Source organism: Pelodiscus sinensis, chromosome 4 (genome assembly GCF_049634645.1).
Source record: "Pelodiscus sinensis isolate JC-2024 chromosome 4, ASM4963464v1, whole genome shotgun sequence".
Taxonomy (NCBI): domain Eukaryota; kingdom Metazoa; phylum Chordata; order Testudines; family Trionychidae; genus Pelodiscus; species Pelodiscus sinensis.
Genome location: NC_134714.1, coordinates 30,887,652 through 30,908,975, shown reverse-complemented (window position 1 = coordinate 30,908,975; position 21,324 = coordinate 30,887,652). Strand labels below are relative to the sequence as shown.

At 54.5% G+C, this 21,324-nt stretch overlaps 1 protein-coding gene across 2 annotated transcripts in view; it reads right to left on the bottom strand.

Moving 5' to 3' along the window:
* The window catches only part of TRIP11 (thyroid hormone receptor interactor 11), an 83,640-nt gene extending 72,273 nt beyond the window's left edge, over positions 1-11,367 (bottom strand). For both annotated transcript variants that reach the window (XM_075926705.1, XM_014578874.3), the window contains exon 1: positions 10,901-11,367. In XM_075926705.1, coding sequence (XP_075782820.1) covers positions 10,901-11,039 — 139 coding nt within the window. In that variant the 5' untranslated portion in view covers positions 11,040-11,367. The remainder of the gene's footprint in view (positions 1-10,900) is intronic.
* Between the last annotated feature and the right edge of the window lie 9,957 nt (positions 11,368-21,324).

The window sequence follows — 21,324 nt, the reverse complement described above, 5'->3', positions numbered from 1 at the left end:
TTCTATTTAAAAACCTGAAAGGAGGGGGGGGGGGGGGAAGATTCAGATGCTGTTCCTGCCCCCAGCGCAATCCCATTGGTTGGTTTCTTGTCAGAAACTGGTCAATGGGAGCTGCCTGTTTGAATAACAGGCAGCCATGAAGTACAACCCCCTTCTCCTGCTCAGTTACTCACTCAAGCACATGGCCAGGCAGGCAGAAACATTTTAAGTTCTGCAAGCCTTTAGCTCTGCAGGCAGGCTGGTAAATCTCTTGGCCAGAGCCTGCCTCTGACACCCCAGCCCCTCCCTTCCCCAACCCTCTGCCCCCCACTTCTGCCCTGCTACTTCACATATCCAGACCCTCTGCCCCACTCTTGCACCCATATCCCCTCCCACATCTGTCACCCCAATCTCCTGCCCAATATCACAATCCCCTCCTACCCTAGGTCACATCCAAAAATGTTGAACCCCAGTACAGGCAGTCCCCGGGTTACGTACAAGATTGGGACTGTAGGTTTGTTCTTAAGTTGAATCTGTATGTAAGTCAGAACTGGCGTCCAGATTCAGCCGCTGCTGAACCCCAGGCGTCCCCAAGTCAGCTGCTGCTGAAACTGATCAGCGGCTGATTCCAGGAAGCCGGGGGCAGAGCAACTCTGCCTCAGGCTTACTGTAGTCAGCCGCTGGTTAGTTTCAGCAGCGGCTGACTTGGGGATGCCTGGGGCAGAGCAGCTGGGGTGCTGCCGGGTTGGTCCAGTAGCGCCGAGGAGCAGAAAAGCCTGGTCTGCTGGGGGGGAGGGGACACTAGCTGCGCCCCCCCCCCCCCCCCCCCCCGAGCAGACCAGGGAGACGCGGAGCAAAGCCTCGGAGGACGTCCGCTGCGGGACAACCGCGGCGCGCCTGGGCTGTCCCACTGCGGGCGTCCTCTGAGGCTTTGCTCCCCGTCTCCTTGGTCTGCTGGTCAGACCAGGGAGACGGGGAGCAGCTTTTCTCGCCCCAGAGAACACGGGTGGCGGGACCGCGGTTCATCTGGGCATTCTGCAGCTCCCGTCCTCTGGGGCGAGAAAAGCCCCGTTCGTAACTGCGGATCCGACGTAAGTCCGATCCGCGTAACTCGGGGACTGCCTGTACTCTGTCCTAGGTCACAACTGCCTCCTTCACCCAAACTCCTTCTCAGATCCCATTCTCCTTCCTGCACCCAAACCCTTACCCCAAGTTCCCTTCTGTACTCAACCTCCATCCCAGGCTCTGAACCTCCTCCTTTAATACCATGGAAGAGTGCGGCCCTCAACCACTCTCCAAATTCTTGAGGTGGCTCCCCATCAAAAATTATTGCCCACTCCTGCTATAAACAAAGGTATATTGCTAGTAATATTTTCTACATGATTTTAACCCTTTTTAAAGCAATTCAGTATTTCATTTCCCTTATTGCAGTTGTGCGATGGAGGATCTTCCTCTTTACTGAGCACAATGTAAAATTCAGAGCTCACCTCTATATAACCTATTTAGTCTATTTTGATCAGTTTGCACTACCTTACATTTATACAAATGTAATTTGTCATAATGTTACCAGTTCTATTTCCTACCCCAACTGTGTTTAAATTCAACTGGAACTGCTCACAGTTTTACCAAAATTAACTTAGGGCAATTGGGTAACATGTTCTCTATCATTACCAAGGGTCAAATGTTATTGAAAATATCCTTCACTTCCATTAGCCCACTTCCCCCACAATATTTAAAATTTCCTTATGGCTGTTCACTTTGAGCTAGTTACACAAAGGGACTTAAGACAGCATGACACTGAATGTCATAACACCTAATTTCTAGGTACCTATAAAAATCACAACACTGATTCATAAAGACAGAGTTAGATACCAAGGCTCCCTAAACAACGCATAAGGCAACATAGGTCTACACTAATATTTTTGTTGGTAAAACTTTTGTCATTCAAGGGGTGTGAAAAAATACATTAATCAGGGGGTAAGTTTCATCAACAAAAGCATTGGCATGGATAATGCTATGTCAGAGGGAAATTCTCTCCTGCTGACACAGCTATCACCACTTGTTGCGATGGTGGTTTAATGATGCTGACAGGAGAGCTCTTGCTCTTTGGCAGAGGGCTACATGGGAGATCTTACTGCTGCACTGCTGCTATGGTACAGCTATGCCCTGCTTAGGTACCCAAGGTGTTTCTTGACTGAATGAGTTAAGCAGGCACCTAACTCCACACAAAATACCACCGACCTCATTATGATGTTTATCCCAGTGGTTAGAACACTCATCTGGCTTATGAGAGATCTAGGTTCAACTTTCCCCCACGGGCATCTGGTGCAGAGGGGTAAGGAGAGGTGGGAACCAGCCACAAGATCCTCCCAGCCTGGGGAAGAGCCATGGCAACCCCCTTTTGCCCCAGTCCCTGACCTTGCTCTGCTCCTATTCATCCTCTCCCAACTTCTCCTACTTGTGCCATCCTCCTCTTCCAATGCATATGAAGAAAAGAAGGGTTGAAAGCCAGTGCCAGCAGTAGGAGTCCGCCCACACCAACAGAGCAAGTGGAGCTACCTGGCCCCAGGTTGTTTCGCTCCACTTCCCACAGGTGAGTGCAGGGTGGTCCTGCCCCTCCCTGAGCAACGCAGCTGGAGAAGAGCTGTGAGCTGGGGCTGTTACTCTGCTTGCCTGTCTCTATCAGTGAGTGGAGGAAGGCTGAAACCCCTGCTGCAAGCATACTCACATCCCACCCACTAGTTCCTCAGCCAGTTGCTGGCCAGTCCTTTGCCCATCCCACCAATGGCATTTGGGGGTACATGCCCCTCATACTCCTCACACATGTTGCCTATGACTGCCCCCTCTATTGACGGGGAGAGAAGATTTGAACAGAGGACTTCCCACATCCCAGATGAGTGTTCTAATTACTGGGATTAAAGTTGTAGAGTATGCAGCAGCAGCATCACCACCTCTCCTTCAGCTAGATTTTGATTAGAACCCTTACCCAAAGTGGTGGGCAGCCTCTGAACTCACCTACTGGAGTGGGCCCCCCTCCCCTCCACAAGATAGGGAAGTGAACACCTACCTTCTCCTCTTCATGAACTGCACCAGGGCTTAGGTGAGAGATAGGCATCTGCATGTCTAGAGCAGTGGTTCTCAAACTTTTTGGCCTGTGGCCAATCCCACTCAATATAGACATTTCTGCTGACCACCAGCTAAACACCCTTGATGACAAAATGGGTGCAGGATGGGATGAGTGGGTTTGGATCTGAGAGGGAGGTTGGGTCCAAGAGTGGGACAAAGGGAGGAGTCTGGTAGTGAGGGAGGCACAAAAATAGTCTGGGGGTGCAAGGTTCTGGCAGGAGGGTGCTTGGGGTCTGGGCATAAAGGTGATGGGGGGGTGCATTCCTGGCTCTGTGCTCAAAGGCACTGCCCCCGCTGCTCCCATTTGCTATGATTCTGGCCAATGGCAGCAGCATTAGGGAAAGCTTTCAGGTGAGGGACGGGGAGCAGCATCATGCGGAGCTGCTTACTTCCCCTGCAAGGTGGATCCATCCTGTGAGGCTCTCCCCCCACAACAGGCAGCTGGTGCTCCAACCTCGCAGGGGGACCACATGGGGCTGTAGTACCAATACAGGGGCAAGGGAGCCCTTAGCCTGGGGCTCACCCGCAAGCTGGTCAGAGACCTCTAGTAGTCCCTGGACCACACTTTGAGAACCACTAGTCTAAAAGGAGGCAGGCACAGTGAACATACTCAAAAGTGGACACATAGGCACCAAGGAAACTTTTACTCTGAAATTTAGGTGCCTCCAGGATAGGGATGTTAAAATGGTTAACCAGTTAAATGACAGTGCTTAACCAATTAACTGCTTTGACTCCGGTCCTGCTGTCCAATCCCACTGCACTGCTGATGTCCCACTACGGATGTTAAATATCAGTTAACTGAATAGTTGAATAACCTCATGAATTCTTATCGGATACTCAACTACAGGCAGTCCCCAACTTACGTGGATCCGACTTATGTCGGATCCGCACTTATGAACGGGGCTCTCTCGCCCCGGAGCTCGCAGGCAGCGATCCGCCACCTTGACCTCCGGGGCGAGAAAAGCTGCTCCCGGTGCCCCTGGTCTGCTGGAGACCGTCTCCAGCAGACCAGGGGCACCGGGAGCGAAGCTGCAGCAGCGCCGGGTTCCCGCGCTTCTGAGGCTTTGCTCTGGCTTTGCTGCTGCGGCTTTGCTCTCGGTGTCTCTGGTCTGCTGGGGACCGTCTCCAGCAGACCAGGGACACCGGGAGCGAAGCCGAAGCCACAGCCGCGGCGGAGTCCCGCGCCTCTGAGGTTTTGCCAGAGCAAAGCCTCAGAGGCACGGCACCCCGCTGCCGCTGCGGCTTTGCTCCCCGTGTCCCTGGTCTGCTGGGGAGGGGGAGGCGCAGCTAGTGCGCCCCCTCCCTCCCCAGCAGACCAGGCTTTTGTTGTGGACCCTGGGGCAGAGCAGCTGGGGCGCTGCCGGTTGGTCCTGCAGCGCCGCTCTGGGCACTACTGGACCAACCCGGCAGCACCCCAGCTGATCTGCCCCAGGCGTCCTGATTCAGCAGCTGCTGGTCAATTTCAGCAGCGGCTGAATCAGGACGCCTGGGGCAGAGCAGCTGGGGTGCTGCCGGGTTGGTCCGGAGCTGCACTGCGGGACCAACCCGGCAGCCCCCAGCTGCTCTACCCCAGGGGTAGGCAAGAAAAGCCTGGTCTGCTGGGGGGGGGCACTAGCTGCACCGCCCCCCAGCAGACCAGGGAGACGGGGAGCAAAGCCGCTGAGCACGCCCACAGCGGGAGTGCTGTGGGCGTGCTCCAAGGCTTTGCTCCTGTCCCCCTGGTCTGCTGGGGGGGGTCCATCAAAGCCGCTGGACCCCCCCAGCAGACCAGGGACACCAGAGCAAAGCCGCCGCCTGGGCGCCTGGTGTCCCTGGTCTGCTGGTGGGGTTCAGTGGCTTTGCTGGACCCCCCCCAGCAGACCAGGGGGACAGGAGCAAAGTCGCCCAGGTGGCGGGAGTCCCGCTGCCTGGGCGGCTTTGCTCCGGGGCAAATGAGCAAAGCCGCCCAGGCAGCGGGACTCCTGCCGCCTGGGCGGCTTTGCTCGGATGTCCCTGGTCTGCTGGGGGGGGTCCAGCAGCTTTGCTGGACCTCCCCCCCCCCAGCAGACCAGGGAGACCGGGAGAAGCTTTTCTCGCCCCGGAGGACACGGGTGGCGACCCGCCGCCCGTGAGCTCCGGGGCGAGAAAAGCCCCGTTCGTAAGTGCGGATCCGACATAAATTGGATCCGTGTAAGTCGGGGACTGCCTGTAGTCCCTGGAGGTGGGCCAGCAGCCAGTGCACTCCTGCCCCACTCCCAGGCAGCCCCCTGACACTCTGCACTGTTGCCTCTGTATCAGAGGCAGCAGCACAGCTTGCCAGGCATGAGCTGGTCTGTGAGGGAAGTCAGTTTAAAAACCAGCTCCCCTCGCAAATCATCTGCCTGTTGCCCCACGCTGCTGCCTCTGATACCATTCTGGCACGAGTTGGAACTGAGCCAGGCTGCCTGCCTGACTCTTAATAAACTTTAAATGCAGAGCTGCAGCAGGGGTAGGTCCTGGACCCAGCACAAGCAAGGACTGAGCCAGGCTGCTAGCCAGCCTGCTAAAAAATTTACCGGAAAGGGGAGTGGCTTATCGGTTAATTGACTGCACTTTTATCCCTATGTTCCACCACACTGTGGGGCACTGCCACCCAGCCTCTCTGTGGCCAGAGTGCCTTTGGGAATCTAATTCTATGTGACTGTTTCTTATTGCTGAATAAACTTTTAATCCAAACCAGGACTTTGTTCCTTTACACAATGCTTTCTTGTTTTTCTTAATACTCCCACGTGATGGTTTGCATTAAAATCAAATACGTTATGTCCAATGGGTCACTTTTTTGCACTTTTATTAACTTTTCCAAGGACAAATATGGAAGGCAGATTTTCCTTAACACAAGCAAATCTGAGTTGACCATATGATATATTTAATACAACATCATAATACTGTACTCTGTCCTTAGACAATATGATTAGTTTCCCTAGAAAACAGATAAAGTTCACCACTGTACCACAATTTATCTTGGATCCCCTTTTTTAGCAACCAGACACAACATTAAAGCTTTCTCTTACTACAGAACAGTCATTGCTTTTAAAAGATGTACAGGTCAGGCCTCTTGTTTCGTCATTTTACGTCTTTCAAAACACTTTCAAGACACTTTACGTCTTTCAAAACTCAAACAATGTTGGGTGATTTGCTGCATTTGCAATCTTCTACCTGATGTTTAACAATTGATGATGAGAGTTTCCACTGGCTCAAGTATTTGAAACTACACTTCTATGTCTATAAAATAGCTAATTAAGATATTAAGGAAAGCTATATATTCCACAAGAATTGTTATGCACAAGATTGGAAGTCAAGAGATGGTCAAATGTAAGAGATGTGATTGTCTTGTAAGGGATGCAAATGGATTTATATGGCAAGGAAAGGAATGAGATGATAAAAAATGTTCCGTATGCAGTACCTGAACATCTTCACTAAAAGAGAACAGCTCATAAACAGCACTGGAACCTACTCTCTCTCTAGAAGTAAGTCTACTAACTCACAGAACAATACATTTGACAAAGTCTCATTATAATACTCCTGCAAAGACAAAAACGGAAATTCAAGAGTTCACTATGATCAATGAGATCGAGCACATTTGGGGAGTAAACCACACAACATGCTTTTCATTTCTGGGTCCAGAAGAGTTTGCTTGCAGTACACTGTTTATTATTCATCTTTTTTTGAAGGGAAAAGCCAATATATCAAATTACTAGATAGTTTAGCATCCTTCACACAAATGGGAATTTGAGAACAGGATATCTCAGATTTAATAAACATTTCACATTTTATTAGTGCAATTATTTCAACATTCTAGATGAAAAAACAACTCAGATCTTAGAAGTAGGGTATTGTCTTTATAGTGCTGTCACAGGCATCACTTATTGCAGAATACAGCTAATGTGGGAGCATAAGTTACTAGAAGCAGTTCAGATCAGCATCCAAAGTACAGTGGAAGTCAGCTTTTGTGACTGATATCATTTCCACTTTTTTCTTGAGATCTACATACCTAGGATTTTCTATCAACATGACAAAAGAATATTAAGAGAAAAATCAAATGAGTATGTTCGCACGTGTAACCTCTGTAAACAGGAGATTTACAGGACTAGAAAGGAGAATTTTTGTCCCTTTTCAAGAAAGCACTACTTGCATTGACATTGGATATCTAGATATATACAGACTGACCCGACCCCTACTGCCAATCATAGCCACTATCTGGTTCTAGATGTAAGCAGAGTTTGAATGAGTATTCCTCTGGTAGCTAGCTGTGAAAGGGAGAGACTTCAGAAGGGGAATGAGGAGAATAGGTGGTATGCTGGTGCAGACTCTGTCCGCAGCAGGTTCCCCCTCCCCCCCCCCCCCCCGCAAACAGGAGCTGCTCTGTGGAATGCAGGTGCAGCCTCTGTCCGCGGGGGCGCTCGGGTCCTCCTGTGGACAGGGGATACAGGAGCAACCTCTCTCCATAGGGATCTCAGGCCCCCTGCGGACAGGGGCTGCTGCCACCTTGTGCTGCTGGCAGGCAAGAGGCAGTCTGTGCTGGGAGCCAATTTTTAAACGAGCTACCCTCATGGACCAGCTCCGCCTGCCACCCCGTGCTGCCGCCTCTGATATGGAGGCAGCAACGCAGGGTGCTCCCTGGAGTTGGGCTGGAAGCACACTAGCTGCTGTCCCCACCCCCAGGGAGTATTTTAGTAACTGTGTAACTGCTAAAAATTGTTGTGTTGATACAATTACTAAAATACATGACATCTAACATCCCTAACGTTTACATTAACATTACTTTGTCTAGAATGATATCTAGCAGCTAGAGGAGGGGTCTCCAACCTTTTTAAGCATGAGATCACTTTTTGAATTTAAATGCAATCCAGGATCTACCTCAAACCCAAACACCCTTGGCCCACCCCTTCCCTCAGGCTCCGCCCCTGCTTACTCCATCCTCCCTCCCTCACGTTTATCAGGCTAGGGGCAAAAAGCTGGAGTGTGGAAGAAGGGGATGCTGATTCTGTTCTTGGGCTAAGGGATTTGGAGTGTGGGAGGAGTTCTCAGCTGAGCCTGGGGCATGGAGTTGAGGTGCAAGATGGGTGCAGGCTCCAGGAGGGAGTTTGGGTGCAGGGAGACTCAGGGCTAGGGCCAGGATTTGGGATGCAGGAGGGGTTCAGGGCTGGGGTTTGGAATGCAGGCTCCAGCTGGGCACAGATGGCATCTGGGTGGTGGGGAATAAGTCAGGCTTACCCCTATTCTGGCCCTGCACCACTCCCAAAAGCGGCCAGTAATCTCTCTCCATCCCAGCCTCCCCCCCCTCCACCTCAGTGGAGATGAGGTACAGGGTAAGGGAAAGGGCACCTAGACATCAGCATCAACAGGCTCGGGGGAGGAGGGAGGAGAAGAACAGCTCCAGGGCAAAGGGCAGAAACAGCACTGAGACGGGCAGACAAAGTGCCAGCACTTGATAGCCTCCCGGCCAAACCAGTCAGGATCACCTGTGAAAGGCTCCAAGATCTAACAGTAGATCCTGATCTACTGGTTGGTGACCATTGAGCTAGAGCTAAGCTGCTCAAAGTGACAAAAGTATCCCAGGCAAGAGAAGTGGACTCTCCCTAAACCTTCGCACCCCATAACAACAGGGGGGAGGGGAGGTCTGATTTAACCTTTTCCTCTATTTTTCTTCAAAGACAGAGCTAAATAGGCTCAATTTGTAGCCTTTTGTTATTGTAAGTGGTCAAAAGAGCTGATAATCATTGTCGTGAGATTATGTTTCTGCACATCCTAAACTGAAAATCTCAGAGCTGGGGCAAACCTTAACAGGTTTGTAAAGGTCACAGCAGAGAGGCAGGTGGCAGAAGGTGACTAGTAAGGAACAGTGGCTAGTAGGGTGAATGGAGGGGGAAAAGTGGGTTTCCCCTGGGGACGAATGAGTGGCTGGCGTGGCGGCCAGCCAGAGCAAGTGCTCAGATGGTGGAGCAAGTAAAGTGTTTTCTTCCCTGAGTAAACTCACATGATGTGGGGTCTTCACTGACCAAGGACAACCACTGTGAGCAAGGTATGGTGAGAATGCAGTGAGGGGCACAGAAAAAGAACTTTTGGTTGTCAATCTCAATAACATGAGGCAGAAGGCACTGCCCCATTAACGCTGAGGGGGTTGTCCTGGTCAGAGTTTTATCATTATGAATTCTAAATGGGGCATTTTCCCTAATTAACTTCCCTCCCTTCATCAAATGTTTATTTTCTATGCAAGTAGTAAAGTTCTGCCTATCAGAGAAAGCTGGGTTGATGTGTAATTTTCCCAAGTTACTGGGCAGGGGCTTGAGCCATAGATACTGAACCCAATCCTGGCTGCTGCCAGCTCCATTTGGCAAAAGGTAACAAATATTTATGGAAAGAATTCTCACTGAGCTGAAACATCACATTTCCAAAGGCATTGTTAACTATATTAATTTATAAAAACAAGGATTGGTCCAGTAGCACCTCAGAGACTAATAAGACCACTTGTTTTAAGTTACAGACTAACATCGCCTAATAAACCATCTTGTTAGTCTTTAAAGTGCTGCATAGTCCTGTCTTTTGTTTCATGGTTACGTCTATGAGTATATTTATGTATGTATATTTTCATTATGTTAGGAAGATAAACTATAACAGGAAAAGTCAAAAGTTTAGTTTATAAATCTTAAATGCCTTGGAAAAGTTAAAAATACTAACACAAAGTCAGAATTAAAACTGTGTTGTTGTCATTGAACTGATCATTTTGCTTTCACATTGCATCCCTTTTATTTCTCATCTCTTTTAATCATTTTAAATTGTAAGCTCTTTCAGACAACAACTTCATTTTCGTATTTGTTGTATGTAATACAAGAGGCTCCAGTTTTGATTGGATTCTTTGAGCATTACTCTAAAATAAATAAAAAAGTTCCAACTCTATTAAAACTTTGCCTGGGTGTCCACGTCACATTTAGAATCACATACATATGTGGAAAACACTGAACTTGCAACTAGGGTGCAGTTTTACAAAACTTCCTCCTTCTAAATGGCACAGATCAAGCCAAACTATAGATAAACTGAATAAACAAAGATATAACCAAAGAATGATATGCTTCCCTCCTAATCAACCAAGTACCCTAATACATATCCAACAATTCAGGACAACAAAACAAGAGCGGGAACTAGACACACTTCAATAACTTTTTCAATATATACCTCTAAATAAGTTTATGTATACATGGTTTGCTTTGCTAAGTTTGTTCTCCATAGAGCCCACATAGTGTGGTCTGTACAGATTAAGAACCGGAGGGGAAAAAAAGGAGAGAGCATATAGCTCCTCCAGAAAAAAACAGAGGGGCAAAGTTTGGTTGTTCTGATCAGCAGGAAACATCTTTTTATTATTTATTATTACTTATTTTATTATTTATTATTTTTAAAAAAGGGAAAACAGAGGTAGCAATTCTCTCTTTAGACTGATATGTTCCAGTAAGACACTGAAAATCTCAGTCATGTTTATCTCTACATTCAAGTGGTCTTGCAGGGCCCAGTCCTAAATAAACCTTTTCCCCACTGATAACTAAAAGATGTAGCAATTGTTATTCATTATCCAGCAGATGAGTACATGGTACTTAACAGCCATATAAAGCATTACAGCCCATAGAGCTGAAGAAGCCCATGAAAGCTCATGCCACCATCTAAATGCTTTGTTAGTCTCTAAAGTGCTACAAGACTATTTGTTGTTTTTTAAGGTTTAGCCCCTAGAGCTGACAATCCTTCCCCATCGCCCAGTTCCCCCCAAGACACACCGGCCCTCTCTTACCTCCTACTTCCTCGGTGCCCTCCAGCAGGATGTCTTTGGTGAAACTGGAGATCTGGCCACTGAGAGAGGACAAGCTGCCCCCCACCTGCCCCAGGGACTGGCCCAGCCCCGAGCCCAAGCCCCCTAACCAGGACGCCATCGCTGTTGCTGCTGCTGCTGAACAGGCCCCAACACACGGTCCTCAGAGCTGGCCGGAGGCCTCCACACGGGAGCAGCCCGGCCCCGGCTCGCTGCCTCCTGCGGGCGCTGGGCAGCCTGCTCGGAGCCGGCTCCTGCTACCAAGCCCGCTCAGCAAAGACCGGTGCCAGCAGGCGCCTAGGGAAGGAGTCCCAGTGCACCGGCCATTATTCCCGCCCGGCGCGGACCGCGGCGTCAGCGGCTCCTCCCGGCTGCTTCAGGCGCTGCCACCTCGACGGCAGCCATGACAGCTCCGAGCCCACACAGACGCCCCGCATAACCATAGAGATTCGCTGCGTAAGCCTAGAGCGGCACCTCGACTACTGGAACGTGTACAAGGCAGCAAAGGCGCTCGGGATAGCGGCGGCCGAGCAGCGTGTGTCCACTGGTGTTAGGAGAGTAGCACGCAGGTTCCGCCGGAGCCTTTGCTTCATCGGCTCCGACAGTCCGCCAGGGCCACTGCCGCCGCGCCACACAGATGTGGCCGCTCGGCCGGGGTGTCCCATTTCACCTGCGGCCGGCCGGCTGCTCTCCCTTGCGGGCCCTCTCCGCCAGCTCCACGCGGACCCGATCCCTGGGGAGCTCCTCCCGCCCCGCCAGCTCCACGCGGACCCGATCCCTGGGGACCCCCTCCCGCCCTGCCAGCTCCACGCGGACCCGATCCCTGGGGAGCCCCTCCCGCCCCGCCAGCTCCACGCGGACCCGATCCCTGGGGAGCTCCTCCCGCCCCTCCAGCTCCACACGGACCCGATCCCTGGGGAGCCCCTCCCGCCCCGCCAGCTCCACGCGGACCCGATCCCTGGGGAGCTCCTCCCGCCCCTCCAGCTCCACACGGACCCGATCCCTGGGGAGCCCCTCCCGCCCCGCCAGCTCCACGCGGACCCGATCCCTGGGGAGCCCCTCCCGCCCTGCCAGCTCCACGCGGACCCGATCCCTGGGGAGCTCCTCCCGCCCCTCCAGCTCCACACGGACCCGATCCCTGGGGAGCCCCTCCCGCCCCGCCACTCCACGCGGACCCGATCCCTGGGGAGCCCCTCCCGCCCCGCCAGCTCCACGCGGACCCGATCCCTGGGGAGCCCCTCCCGCCCCGCCAGCTCCACGCGGACCCGATCCCTGGGGAGCCCCTCCCGCCCCGCCAGCTCCACGCGGACCCGATCCCTGGGGAGCCCCTCCCGCCCCGCCAGCTCCACGCGGACCCGATCCCTGGGGACCCCCTCCCGCCCCGCCAGCTCCACGCGGACCCGATCCCTGGGGAGCCCCTCCCGCCCCGCCAGCTCCACGCGGACCCGATCCCTGGGGAGCCCCTCCCGCCCTGCCAGCTCCACGCGGACCCGATCCCTGGGGAGCTCCTCCCGCCCTGCCAGCTCCACGCGGACCCGCTCCCTGGGGAGCTCCTCCCGCCCTACCAGCTCCACGCGGACCCGATCCCTGGGGAGCTCCTCCCGCCCTACCAGCTCCACGCGGACCCGATCCCTGGGGAGCTCCTCCCGCCCCGCCAGCTCCATGCGGACCCGATCCCTGGGGAGCCCCTCCCGCCCTGCCAGCTCCACGCGGACCCGCTCCCTGGGGAGCTCCTCCCGCCCTACCAGCTCCACGCGGACCCGATCCCTGGGGAGCTCCTCCCGCCCTACCAGCTCCACGCGGACCCGCTCCCTGGGGAGCTCCTCCCGCCCTACCAGCTCCACGCGGACCCGATCCCTGGGGAGCCCCTCCCGCCCCGCCAGCTCCACGCGGACCCGATCCCTGGGGAGCCCCTCCCGCCCCGCCAGCTCCACGCGGACCCGATCCCTGGGGAGCCCCTCCCGCCCTGCCAGCTCCACGCGGACCCGCTCCCTGGGGACCCCCTCCCGCCCTGCCAGCTCCACGCGGACCCGATCCCTGGGGAGCCCCTCCCGCCCGCCAGCTCCACGCGGACCCGATCCCTGGGGAGCTCCTCCCGCCCCGCCAGCTCCACGCGGACCCGATCCCTGGGGAGCTCCTCCCGCCCCGCCAGCTCCACGCGGACCCGATCCCTGGGGAGCTCCTCCCGCCCCGCCAGCTCCACGCGGACCCGATCCCTGGGGACTTCCCTCCCGCCCCGCCAGCTCCACGCGGACCCGATCCCTGGGGACCCCCTCCCGCCCCGCCAGCTCCACACGGACCCGATCCCTGGGGACCCCCTCCCGCCCTGCCAGCTCCACACGGACCTGATCCCTGGGGACCCCCTCCCGCCCTGCCAGCTCCACACGGACCTGATCCCTGGGGACCCCCCTCCCGCCCTGCCAGCTCCACACGGACCTGATCCCTGGGGACCCCCCTCCCGCCCTGCCAGCTCCACACGGACCCGATCCCTGGGGACCCCCTCCTGCCCTGCCAGCTCCACACGGACCCGATCCCTGGGTACCCCTCTACCGCCCTGCCAGCTACACATGGACCCGATCCCTGGGGACCCCCCTCCCGCCCCGCCAGCTACACACGGACCCGATCCGTGGGGAGTTGAGCCCCTGCCCATGGTCAGTTCTGCACAGACCTCGCTCCTGTGGTATCCCGTAGCCCAGAGGTGGGGAGGCTCAGGGGCCAGATGTGGCCCCCACCTTGCCTGGATCCAGACCCTGAGTCTCAGCATTGGAAAGCCCAAAGCTGGCGTTTCAGCCACCCACTCACAGGGCTGGAGCACACAAAATCTCCCCTTCAGGCTCTCGTATGTGAGTGGAATGTTGGGAGTGTCTCCTTCTCAGTCAGGGGCTTCTCACTTTGTTTCTTACTTGTGTGTGGCCTGGACTAATTTTTCTGTGGGTCAGTGGCCGTGACCCAAAAAAGGTTCCCCACCTCTGCCCCAGCCCCTCACACTCTTACCAGTCACACACAGACAGATTCCCTGAGCCACTCTCAGCCTGCTAACTACACACAGGTATTGGCCTCTGGGAGTTCCTCATCCTTCTCACATGGCAGCAGCTACACACAAACACACAGAACATCCCCCAATAATTTTTGCATAAAGCTCATAACTTCTATTTAAGATCTAGAATAGCCTTTAAAACGGGTGGGGAACCTTTTCTGAATCAGGGCTGTACACAAGTGAGAAGAAAAAAAAAACCAAACAAAAAACCTCACTGGCATAGCCCCTGAGAAGGAGACATTCACCACATTCCCCTCGTACACCAGAGGCTAGGAAGAGCCAAGCTAATATATTTTGTGTGTTCTAGCCCCATGGTTGGGTGGCAAGGATCTGGAATTCCAGCATAGTCTTCCCAATGCTATGGGGAGCCCTGAACCTCGGGGGCTGGATAAAGGCAAGTTGAGCTGCATGTGGCCCCCAGGTCTGAGATTCCTCACCCCTGCTTTAAAATATTCACTCTTCACTTAAATACTTCAAGTGATGGAGAATCCACCACATCTCTAGATAATTGTTCCAATAGTTACCCTCACCATTAAAAATGTGCACCTGAATAGGTTGAATATTCAAAGCTTCAGCTTCCAACCACTGGATCTCATGTCCTTCTCTGCTAGATTAAAGAGCTATCTCCGCTCAAAGATCTTTTCCCCATGTATAATGTGTCATATCATGATCAAGTTGCCTATTAATCTTAGACAAAATCAAGATTGGGCTTTTTAGATCTCTCACTATATGATTTTTAGAATTCAGCTCCTTCCTGTATCTCTTTTCTGAACCTTTTCTGGTTTTCAACATCCTTTTTGAAGTTTGAATGGACCCTAGTACTGACAGTATTCTAGTGAGAATCTCCATAATGCTGCATGCAGAGCTAATATTTTCCTGCTTTTACATCCAAGGACTGGATTAACTCTCTTAGCTACAGCATAGCACTGAGAGGTCGGATTCAGTTGGTTAGCTGTTGTGACCCCTAAAATTAGTCCCCATCTGATAACTGTGATCTCCATTCTTTGCTCCTAGATTTATGACTTTCATTTTATGATGTTAAATCATGTGTTATTCATTTAGCAGCCCATATTGCTGATTTTGAAAGTACAGAGTAATTACCGTATTTTCCGGCATATAAGGCGACTGGGCGTATAAGACGACCCCCTAATTTTCCAGTTAAAACATAGGTTTTGGCCTATACTCGCCGTATAAGACTACCCCCCCTTCCGAGGCAACACCATTTAATAACACCAGCCCGCTGGATGTGCCCTAATACAGTACTGTAGCTTCGGCTACATACAGAACGTCCCTGTGCTGATACTGTATGTACCGCGCTGAACCAATCCTGGCAAGCGGTGTATTCTATTAATGTATACAAAGCCTGCTCAGACTGGCAAAGGTTGTAATAGCCCGCCTCTCTGACTCAGCCAATCCGAGCAGGCTTTGTATCAGCACAGTATCAGCACAGGGACGTTCTGTATGTAGCCGAAGCTACAGTATGTTTATACCCGGCATATAAGACGACCCCCGATTTTTGGGGGATGTTTTTTAGTATAAAAAGTCGTCTTATACGCCGGAAAATACGGTATAAGATGCTTGGAATAACAGAGACACAGTGGGATAACCTCACATGATTGTGTAAACTGCTCAGGAAGGACAAGTGGGGGAGAAAAGATGAAGGAGTTGCACTGTATGTAAGAGCGGTATGATTGTCCAGAGCTCCAGTATGAAACCAGAGAAGTCTGTTGGGAAACTTTGGGGTAAGATTAGAGGCAAGAGCAACAAAAATGATGTTATGTTGGGCATCTGCTATAGACCACCAGAGCAGAAGGACAAAATAGTCGAGGCTTTCTTTGGAGAACTCACAGAAATATCTAGATCATAGGCCTTGGGTCTCATAGGGACTTCAATCATCCTGACATCTGCTGGAAAAGCAATGCATCTGTGCACAGACAATCCTGGAAGTTTTTGGAGAGTGAGGACAACTTTCTGGTGCAACTAGAGGAACTAAGTAGAGGTCATGCTCCTTTTGACCATCTGCTCACTAACATGTAAGAATCGGTAGGGGAAGCCTAAGTAGGTGGCAACTTGGGCACAGTGACCATGAGATGGTTGAGTTTAGGATCCTGAAAAAAGGAAGAAAGAGCAGCAGAACATGGACACTGGACTTCTGAAAAGCATATTTTTACTCCCTCAGGGAACTGATGGGCAGGATCCTTTGGAAAGCTAATATGAAGAAGAAAGGAGTTCAGGAGAGCTGGCTGTATTTTAAAGAAGTCTTATTGAGGGTGCAGGAACAAACCAGCCCAATGTCCATAAAGAATAGCAAATATGACCAGCGACCAGCTTGTTTTAATAGAGAGTATTCTGATGAGCTTAAACACAAAAAGAAAGCTTTCAAGAACTGGAAATTTGGAAAGATTATTAGGGAAGGGTATAAAAACATGTCTTGAGTATGGATAGGTTAATCAGGAAGGCAAAAGCACAATTGGAGATGCAACTAGCAAGGGATATGAAGGATAACAAGAAGGTGTTTCTACAAGTACGTTAGCAGTAAGGTGGTGGTCAGGGAAAGCATGAGACCCTTACTGAATGGGGAAGGCAACCCAAAGGGGGTACATCTACACTACAGCGCTAATTCAAACTAACTTAGTTCGAATTAGTTAATTCGAACTAAGCTAATTCGAACTAGCGCATCTAGAACTAAGAACTAGTTCGAATTAGCATTTTGCTAATTCGAACTAGCGCGTCCACACTGATTGGACGCAGGGGGGCATTTAAGGGCAGCTGAAACAGGTTCTGGCAGGGCATCAGGTCAGTAGTTGCTTTGTGTGGCTGCTGTCTGAGGCTATCTGAGGCTCGAGCTTAAAGGGACCCCCCTGGACAGCTGGTTCTCAGCTTTTTCTGCTTCCTTGCCAACCTCGCCGAGGAACAGCAAAGCGTTGGTCTCTGTGCCCGTCTGTGTCGGTGCTTCCCTTCGGGGGGGCCGCCGCAGGTGGCAACATGGAGCCACAGCTCGCCCTGCACCTTCTGGTGCACTTTCTGGACTTGCTGCTGCAAGCCTGCCACCAATGGCTCGAGGCTGCCTGGCACCACCTGGTGCACGTCAGCCCCCTGCCTCTCCGCCTGGCTGCCCTGGGGGCCGTGGAGGAGCCGCGGCAGCGCCCCGGCACCGGCGTGCCCCGCTGCATCTGGCGTCTGGACACCAGCACCGACTGGTGGGACCGCATCGTCCTGGAGCGCTGGGAGGACCGACAGTGGACCCAGAACTTCAGGATGAGGAGGGACACCTTCCTGGAGCTCTGCGAGTGGCTCGCCCCTGCCCTGCGCAGAAGGGACACTCGCATGAGGCCCGCCATCCCCCTCCAGAAGCGGGTGGCCATTGCCCTATGGAAGCTCTCCACGCCGGACAGCTACCGATCTGTCGGGAACCAGTTCGGCATGGGGAGATCCACCGTCGGAGCGGTGCTCATGCAGGTATGGCACTCGTCGGCCACCGAGCCGGGGGGGAGGGGGGCTGCGAGGAGGGGATGGGCCGCCCCAGGGACAAAGGGGGGGCGGGAGGAGGCGAAAGCGCCCCGCACCGGAGGGGTCGGTCTGTCCCGGCCGTACTACACGCCGCCAAGGGGGTTGCTACCGGGAGTGGGGCGCGGGGAACTGCCAGGGCACGAACGCTCCCAGCCACCCGGGCGCCCCACTGATTGGCGCTTTGCTGTGTCTCTCTCTGCAGGTGGTCAAGGCCATCAACCGGGTGCTGCTCCGCAGGGTGGTCCGCCTCGCCGACCCGGACGCTGTCATCCAGGGGTTCGGCGCCCTCGGCTTCCCCAACTGCAGGGGGGCCATCGACGGGACACACATCCCCATCCGTGCCCCGGAACACCAGGCGTCCCGGTACGTCAACCGCAAGCGGTACTTCTCTGTGATCCTGCAGGCCGTGTGTGACCACCGGGACCAGTTCACGGACATTAATGTGGGCTGGTCCGGCAAAGCACACGACGCCCGGGTGTACCGCAACTCCTCCGTGTGCCAGTGGCCGCAGGCCGGGACCTTCTTCCCCGACCGCCACATCAGGGTCGGGGACGTGGACATGCCCGTGTGCCTGGTGGGGGATGCCGCCTACCCACTGCAGCCGTGGCTCATGGAGCCCTACACGGGGCACCTCAATCCCTCCCGCCAGGCCTTCAATGCCAGGCTGACCAGGGCCCGCATCGTGGTGGAGGGGGCCTTCGGGTGACTGAAAGCCCGCTTTCGATGCCTCCTCACCTGTCTGGACCTGGCCGAGCACAACATCCCTCCCGTGGTGGCAGCATGTTGTGTGCTCCACAATTTGTGTGAGCGGAAGGGGGAGGCTTTCCTGCCAGGCTGGATGGCTGAGGCTGACCGCATGGCTGGACACTACAGTCAGCCCCACACCGCCACCATCCGGGAAGCCCAGTGGGGGGCCGTCCGGATCCGGGAAGCCCTGCGGGAGAGCTTCCTGGTGGAGGAGGAGGACTGAACTCTCCCTGCATGCGCCACGGGGGCCTTCTTCCACCCTACCCCCCTTCCCCTTTCCCCTCCCTACCTACTGTAAAATAAAGATACCTGTTTTTCAAACAAAAACGTATGTTTATTTAACATAAGTGGGGTGGGGGGGGAGGATGGGAGAGGGGAGGGGGAAACCTGGGACGAGGGAGCTGGAAGGGGAGGGAAGGGAGGAAGGGAAAGGAAAGCTCAGGGGTGGGATTCCGGCTGCCTCTCCCGTCTCGCCACACTGCGGGTCTGGGGGCGTCGGTGGGAAATAGTTGTGGAGGGGGGGGCAGGAGGGACAGGGGGTGTGGAGGAAGCAGGAGCGGAAGCAGGAGCGGGAGCAGGGGGAGCAGGAGGAGCAGGGGGAGCAGGGGGAGGAGGAAATGGGAAGCGGTCGAGCAGGCTCTGGAGGTGGCCTCGCAGGGCACGGCCCTGCTCCTCCAGGGCCTCCAGACTCCTCCGGCGCAGCCTCAGGTCCTCCTGGACCCAGTGGTCCTGGGTGCGGAGCTGGTGGTCCATGAACCGGAGGTGCCGCCTTTGGTACTCCTCCTCGTTCCTGGCTCTCCTGCTTGCCCGGGCATGGGCAGCTGCTGCAGGCGGTCAATTACCCCAGGGGCCCAGGTGTGTGAAACCCAGCTCCCCTCTGCAAGGCCAGGGCCCCTGCAGGATCCCCAGCTGCTGCTCCTTGGTGGGCAAGGCCCAGGCGCACGGTCCCGGGGCTCCCTCTCGCCCCAGCCCCCCATACACATAAGGGGAACACGATGGTACCCACATGTGGACGCCTCCCCGGCCTCGGACGACACAGGCGAACGGCTCTGTGGGGTGCCTCGGGGGTCCCGGGTCCTGGGCAGGCTGGTGGCAGGCTCCTGGCTCTCAGAGCCCTCCTCCTCCTCCTCCGTCTCCAGGAGCGGGCCCTCTGCCCCGGGGTCTATCACGTCCCGGGGGGCAGGGATGGCATGAGCCCCCAGGAGGCGGTCCAGGGCGTGGAAGTGGGGGCAGGCCTCCGGGTCGGCCCCTGGCTGGCAGGCCCGGGAGTAGGACTGCCGCAGGTCCTTAATTTTGCACTGGACCTGCTCCCGGCTGCGCTGGTGGCCCCTGGCGGCCAGGCTGTCAGCCATGCGGCCGTAGACGGCCACGTTCCTGTGGCTAGTGCGGAGATCGTGGACATTGGAGGCTTCCCCCCAAACCTTGATGAGGTCCACGATCTCCGCACTTGACCAAGTGGGCGCCCGCCTTTTGTGCCCCCGGGCAGGCTCCTGGGAGCCGCCAGGCTGGTCCTGGGGAGCAGTGGAGGGCTGGGTGTCATCGGGTGGCTGGCTCATGGTGTGGCAGGTGCAGGGTCTGCTGGCACGGGTGCTGGCAGCCTTGCAATTGGCACAGTGTAGCCAGCCCGTGGCCCTTTAAGGGCTCCGGGGCCGGGAGGGGGGCAATAGAGGTTCCCTGGTGTTGGCCAGAGTGGCCACCAGGGAAACCTGGAAAGCCTCCCACTAGTTCGAATTAAGGGTCTACACAGCCCTTAATTCGAACTAGCTAGTTCGAACTAGGCTTAATCCTCGTAAAATGAGGTTTACCTAGTTCGAACTAAGCGCTCCGTTAGTTCGAATTAAGTTCGAACTAACGGAGCGCTAGTGTAGCGCCTATCAAAGTTAGTTCGAACTAACAGACGTTAGTTCGAACTAACTTTGTAGTGTAGACATACCCAGGCAGATTATGTGGAAAAAGCTGAAATACTCAATGCTTTTTTTGCCTCAGTCTTCTCTAAGTCAGCTTCCAGACTGCTGTGCTGGGTAGCACAGTATGGAGAGGATATGAACAGCCATTAGTAGTGTAATAACAGATGAAGGACTATTTAGAAAAGCACAAGTCCTGGAAGCCAGATGAAGAAGTTACTCACCCCGTGCAGTAACAGTGGTTCTTCGAGACGTGTGGGTACTCCACTCAGGTCTCGATGCATCCCTGCACCGGCAATCAGAGAATTTTGCATAGCAGTGCCCCTTGCGCCACGCCTGCGTACTCAGCCTCCCCCTGCTTCCCCCCGGAGGCCATAGAGCACGCACATGGCGTGAGTCCCGTCTGTTCCTTTTCTACTTGAAGTCCCAGAAACTCCAAGCAGAGGAGAGGCCAGGAGGGTAGTGGAGCATCCACAGGGACACCCATCTCGAAGAACCACCGTTACTGCACAGGCTAACTTCTTCTTCTTCATCGAGAGGTGTCTCTGTGGGTGCTCCATTCAGGTGACTCCAGGGCCGGCTGAGGAAGTGGGCCTCCTGCCCCTCAGTGCCCTCACACATTACTTGCTCCATCCCCACCTTTATCATGCCCATCCCTTCTTTCAAGTCTTCTCTCAGCACCTCCCGCTTCCCACTATAGCCCCCAATGTCCTTCCCCTCTCCTCTCCTCTTCCAGCATCACCCTGTCCCCCCTCCCACTGACACCTCCCCTCCTGCCCTTTTCCTCATTGTCTGCATTTGGCCCCCTGGCATTTGTCTCTCCTCCACGCTGAACCTTGGTGCCTTTCCCTTTCTTCCCCCTCCCCTTCCACACAAGCCCCTTCCTCTGCCACTCCTTCCCCCTCCGCCTCCGCCTCAGCACAAGCCCTTTCCTCTCCCACTCCTTTCCCCTAGTTTTCCCCCTCCCTTACCTTCTGCCTTCCACTTTGCGAGGCCGGCATCTGCACTCGGGCCCCAGACTCCAAACCCGGAGCTAGGCCGAGCTGTGCAACGCGGCACCAAGCAGTTTTAAAGTCCCGGGCCATGACGTCACGTCACGCCCGGGTATCTCCCCGCTCACCTGGGAACGCCACGCATGGCAACCGCAGCAGCTGGCAAGGGGGAGCCACAATGAGAGCTGCACATGGCAGGGATGGGACGGGGCCAAG